This window comes from Verticillium alfalfae, genomic scaffold (genome assembly GCF_000150825.1).
Source record: "Verticillium alfalfae VaMs.102 supercont1.15 genomic scaffold, whole genome shotgun sequence".
In the NCBI taxonomy this organism is placed as follows: Eukaryota; Fungi; Ascomycota; class Sordariomycetes; order Glomerellales; family Plectosphaerellaceae; genus Verticillium; species Verticillium alfalfae.
Genome location: NW_003315024.1, coordinates 254115 through 259944, shown reverse-complemented (window position 1 = coordinate 259944; position 5830 = coordinate 254115). Strand labels below are relative to the sequence as shown.

The 5830-nt window shown below is 56.2% G+C and overlaps 2 protein-coding genes across 2 annotated transcripts; one reads left to right on the top strand and one right to left on the bottom strand.

The window, feature by feature from the left end:
• Window positions 1-697: 697 nt before the first annotated feature.
• Window positions 698-3672, top strand: VDBG_09400 (conserved hypothetical protein; the record flags this gene model as incomplete). Its single annotated transcript, XM_003000159.1, has 3 exons — window positions 698-1062; window positions 1192-1939; window positions 2416-3672. 3 exons carry the CDS (start codon window positions 698-700, stop codon window positions 3670-3672), a joined length of 2370 nt encoding a protein of 789 aa, XP_003000205.1.
• A 1654-nt stretch (window positions 3673-5326) lies between these two features.
• On the bottom strand, window positions 5327-5830 carry VDBG_09399 (alpha/beta hydrolase fold-3 domain-containing protein; the record flags this gene model as incomplete). Its single annotated transcript, XM_003000158.1, has 1 exon — window positions 5327-5830. The coding sequence occupies one exon, from the start codon at window positions 5828-5830 to the stop codon at window positions 5327-5329; it is 504 nt and encodes a 167-aa protein (XP_003000204.1).

Sequence of the window (5830 nt, the reverse complement as noted above, 5' to 3'; positions counted from 1 at the left end):
ATTCTGTAACCCGCCCACGCACCATCTCCTCATGTGTCGTGACCAGGCTGCAGAATAAAGGACCCTGTCCTTCTTCGTATCCAGATCTGGAGTGGTGGTGTGGGAGGAGGGGGGGGATCCGCTGTGGACCGCCGTGGACCATCGTGACAACGGAGCCGAAGGATCCTACCTTGATCAGGCCTCATCGTCCTTTCACCTCGTCAGAGAAATTGCCCCACCGTCCCGATTTGTGATCATCAACATGCGCGAGGCCCAGCTTAGCTCAAGCACTTCACGACAAGGCCGGCATAGTCTGCCCCCAAAATTGATTTGGCGGGACTGCAAAAGTTCCAGACAACAGGGTCGAGCAAGTCGAACTCAAATGATCCTCTTCGAACAAAAACATGGCCCGAGTCCTACTGCATGTGGGCTTCCCGCCTGCCGCAAAGCTTCGCTATCCTTCAGACCCACTCAACCCACACGCCTTGTGCGGGTGAGCTGTGCTTTTCGCTAGTAGCCAGCCCTACGCCTGTCTCAGTTCGTCTGCCCACCTGTCAGAACGTCTAGTCAGAAAGTCTACCTGAACCGTGGTGCAGGTTCTCGACATGGATCGCCACCATCTTGAAGGAAGAATCCACCGCAACTCGTCGAACGACAACCGACCGCCATCCTCCAAGATGCCGTTCACGGTGGCAATCTGGTCGTCAATCCGCCAATCATGCCCAAGGCTCTGTTAGGGCGGCGGCTATGCAACTTGGGGGGCCGAATTAGGCGAATGAACCTCTTGCATCTGGCGCCTGTCGCGCACTCAACCAGGGTTTACATTGGCCTGGCTGTAGACTCTCGATCAAGGGTGGGTGGGAACAGGGGCCCGGGATCTGGGAATTTGAGAGTCTGGGTCTTTGGCACGGCATGTCGGACTCGGGTAATCGCTTTCGCCTTTGTGGCCAACTCCCAACTGCTTCATTTGTCCACCGCCGGCAGATCCATCTATTCCTTGGTAAGAACTATCTCGAATCCAGTAAACCAGGGACACGCGGGTCGCTGTAGACTGAGCATCTGCACCTTCGATTCCCTTCCGGGGTACGTGTCTACATAGACACTGGCCAGCGGTGCATTTATGAGTCGGAGGGCCTTCCAAACCTCTTGACATGATAGTTTTTTCCATAATACTTTGTCGAGCTATCATCACCACAACTAAACGGACCGAAGACGACTCAATCGTCTTCTTGTCGGCTCTCTTCATCTTCTTCAAAACGGTACATGGCTCTTTCACCTGATTCGCGTGCATCCGCGGCAGACGACGCACATCGGCAACCGGGCCCTCCCGTCAAACAACCGCGCCCACATCTACCGAGGGGACTTTTGGCACGATTTCTCGCAAACCGACCAACAACAGCTTGCGAACGTTCGCTTCCAACGGAACGGACAGCACTTGCAGGGCGACTCGATGGCGCAAAATTCTAGCTCTGCTCACAACAAGTCTCGGTCCCACGGCCATGGAGCCAGGTCTGTCGAGGGCACGCCAAATGAGTATTACTCTCCGTATCACTATCCAAGCGAGACCCCGGCTTTCCATGCCCGAGAGAGAACAACTTGCAACGATTACAGTACCTCGTACGACTGGACACAACCACTCACCCAACCTGCAGACTTTGCTGCCGACGACCTTGGAAGCCATGAATACCCAGATGATGACCTGTTCTACAGCGCAACCCAGTCCGAAGGCGTGCTGCCAAACTTGTTTGACGTCAGTGACACCCACAGACTGTACCAAGCATATAATCTGGATCAAAGCTTGGGCATCCCCCTTCAGCCATCAACATCATGCGTCGATGTTCCGGGATCGATGCCCTCCACCACTGCCGAAGGGCTCTTGCCTGCCCAGTATGGCAGCTCTGGCTTTTGGATGGACCCATCCTTCTCAACTGTGTCATCTTTCCCGCATCCTGGAGGGTCGGTAGGCACCATCGAGAGCTTTGACGACATAACGGATCAAGTAGCCCATGATGCATTACCTCATACAACATCGTTTGAAGAGTCAGCACCAACCTCAACCTCAGGCGACCGCTGAGTTCTTCCCGGGTCCATACAAGTAACACTTCCCAAAAGGTTAACCCCCAGGTCCATTTCCAGGATCCGAGACTGACGAGAGTAGATGCGACGAAAGTCCAGCCTCCAATCAAAAGGAGCCTCAAAACAGCGTGCCACTGGTCGCCCATCTCGGGAACAAGTTCCAACCGAAACGTGGGAGGCTTTCAAGCCAACAATTCGAGAGCTATATCTTGACCAACACAAGCCGTTGAAGGAAGTTATCCGCATAATGAACGAGCGACACGGATTCGAAGCAACGTTAGCATGCAACCCTACGCCGTGCGAATGTGTACCGCGCTGACAAAAGCCAGTCCCAAAATGTACAAGACGAGGTTCTCACAGTGGGGTTTTGTAAAGAACAACACGGAGGACGAAGTCAAGATGCTACTGTCGACAAAATTCGAAAGAGATGCAGAGGGCAAAATATCCGAGTTTACACGCAACGGCAAAGTCGTCAACCTGGCGACTTATCTTAGGCGCAAAGGTGTGACAGAATATGACCTTGTCGACTTTGACACGGCGTCGGAACTGCCCTCGCACATTCGCGTTCGTACGCCTTCCCCACCCCCAGCACCTGGTTATTTGCGATCACCAGACCTCATACGCGCGCAGGAGATCCTCGTGATTAATATGAGGAAGGCTTTGATGCACTGTCAGCAGAATGAACGCAGTGATGCCCATCAGCACGGATGGGCGTCGCTGCTGTTGTGGGGTGCCGGGTCGAGTCACATGCTGTTTGAAGCCAGCAAGTTGTTCGAACGACAAAGAAACGACCTGGCCGGCAGTCTCCTCATGCACGCATTCCGGCGGTTAGAGGTTGACCTACGGCAGCTTTCCACGCAAGGCATCAAGGAACTGTTGTTCGGCATGTCAAATCGACATCCCGGCATGATGACGGCCTTGTCCAGGTATCTAGCAGCGTACGCTACCAGGAACTACGAGCGGCTGCACCCGCTCCGGCTAATCTTCACCAACATGTACCAAATAAGACAGAAGCACGGCCCTGCTGCCCTCTCAAGTCTCATTTGGAATGCCATGCCATCTGTGGCTGAGGAGATTGAGTCCGCCTATGGATCACAGTCGCCACTCGCCGTCAGGACATGGATGGATCTCTCGATGCTCTACGATCATACCAGTACTTATCGCATGTCTCACCTGTACGACCAGCTGGGTCACCTGAGCCACAAGTATGTCAGTTCGACCGAAGACGACATGGCCTTCCGCTACGTACGCATCCAACTCTCGGCTTTTGCCGACCATAACGGCAGCGCCCACCGACAGCAACTTGTGACCACCTGGAATTACTGCGTTGCAAATAAGCTCGTGTTTGGTATCCGTGGCCAGCCAGATGTCTACTGCTATCACTCTGTTTTGCAAATCAAGCCGTGGATGAAACGTGTCAGGCAGCGATATGGCCAGACGCTCAAGAGCACTGAGCTTTTGCTCGGCTGCAAGATGATATGCTGCTTCGCCGAGGATCCGCATCCTGTGGAGCACGTCGACGAGACGGATACACTTGATGCACACCCTCTGCTTCGTTTGCCGGTATCTCTGGCAAGCTTGCAGCCGTCATCTTCTACAGCACCGGCAGGGGCTTGAGGCCCAGGAAGGCGCGCTGTGGAAGTCATGATGTTGGCCTCTGACGGGGCGCCGACATATCGGCCTGACTACCCCTTATGGGCGATGTTCCCTTCTTGGCACCACGATAGATAGAGCAGGGGAGGCCAGGTTCAGTAACATGGGTTCGCAGCTGCCAAGGGAGGGTGTCAATCCCCCAATATGAAGCTTCTTACCGCAGTGCCATGGTCTCTTCAGAGTGTTGAGGGCAAAATCCAAACTCGTCCGAACCTTAATTTGATCTTGTCTGTCCGCTACACTCTCAGCTTGGGTCGCACAAAATGATCAAGAGCACTTTGGAGACCGGACTTATTGCCCTCGGAGGGTACGTTGTCCACTCCGCCGGATCTCGGTCGCCATATTCGCTATCGGACCCATCACTGCATCCCTAGGAGGAACTCACCAGAGGAAGAAGGCGCCAAGCCCGCCATGCCTGGACTCGAAGACGTGACATCTGCCGAGTGGAAGGATCACGACGCCACCGCCGGGCTGGACAGTGACGGCGAGTACGCCCGCAGGCAACATTCTTTCCACGTATAGCCACGTTACAACGCTATGGGGCACGTCCATCGCCGCGCTGGAGACAATTAAACGGCAGGCTTTCTCTGGAGCCTGGACCGGGATCAGTCGTGTTCCGAAGTGCGCCTGCGCTTCCCCATGCAAGCCTGCGGCGTAGCCATTAACACCACCTATCCGAGCATTACCCCAGCCTACCCGGTTCGCAGAGGCAGAATGGGGCCTCAGAAATCAGCGCAAAAGGCACCCGAACGCTCCGCTGAATTGAGCCGCGGGGAAATTGGGACGCTGCGTCCATCCGCCGCCGCCGCCGCCGCCGCCGCCGCCGCCGCCGCCGCTCGAGCTGGGGTCCCGGCCTTCCCCTAACAGTGCTCGCGCCTGACCACGAATCCTTCCTTCGGACCAGCGGTGCATGCAGCCCTGTGATGTAGTGGAACTTTGGGCGACTCTGCAGCTCGCTGGGTCGTCAAGGTCACTCAGAGCATGCTGCGCCGCCGTGGGACAGTAGTCAATACGAACGGATGCGCCAAGATGGAGGACTTCTTCTGTCGAGCCCTCCCGCCTTCTCTATGCTGCGTTCTCGACCGATTTGACGATGCGTTTTACTCGTGCCGCCAAGACATCCAGGCACCAGTGGTTCAAGATCTTACAACATCCTGATTACCTGGGCCAAAGAGATGCATCCTGAACTGGACAGAGAAACTCCCCGCCGACGCCGTAGGGGTTCGCATAGGGCCGGCTCATTGAGTTCATTCCCCCCTCCTGTAGAGTACACACACGAACCAGCGAAAGTCTGAGTGCGGTGGATTGGGCTATCTCTGTTCCCTGCTTGACGTACAAGCCCTGGGGGAGGCTTGTCACCTGCCATTGGGGTGAACCTGGATTGCTCACGAGGCCTCTGTAGGCCAGATACAGGAGCAACCATGCGGATCATTGGGCGATTTCATCAGATACAATATCCTAATAAATTGAAAGCTGTCACTCACGAATACTTGGCGAACCCAGACAGTAATGCGGTAGGCTGTTGCCACGCAGCAGCTCACCACATCAGCATCGAGAGCTCTGCGCTAGAAGCTCTTCAGGGCTCTCACTTTGGCCTCCATCGCCTTCTCCGTCCAGCTCAACAAGCCGAAGCAGTCGAACCCGTGTACGAGCCCAGGCAGCAGATGGAACTCAACATCCACGTCCCCAGCCACGAGTCGCTCAACAAAGGCAGCCGTCTCACCGACAAACAGGTGAAGTCCTCCGATTTCCACATAGGTAGACGGCAAATCCGACAAGTCGCGGGCTCGTCCCGGCGCCACGTGGATCGGGACCCCCCATCGGCGGCCCCCGCCCTGCCCCCGCCGAGCACCGCCTCCCACGCCGTGCGATTGTACGCGGCGGTCCAGAAGTGGTACGGGTCGAGCGCTCCGCCGCCCCGAAACCCCGTCCGATCGTCGAGCATGGGATAGATCAAGATTTGCTTCGCGAGAGGCGGCGTCAGTTTCCGGTCTCTTGCCAAGAGGGCCGCGCCGGCAGCGAGCCCGCCACCTGCCGAGTCGCCCATGACAGCCAGCCGCGCCGGGTCGACGTTCCATTCGCCAGCGTGCGCATCACGTTGCCCATGAACTCTTCGAACCAT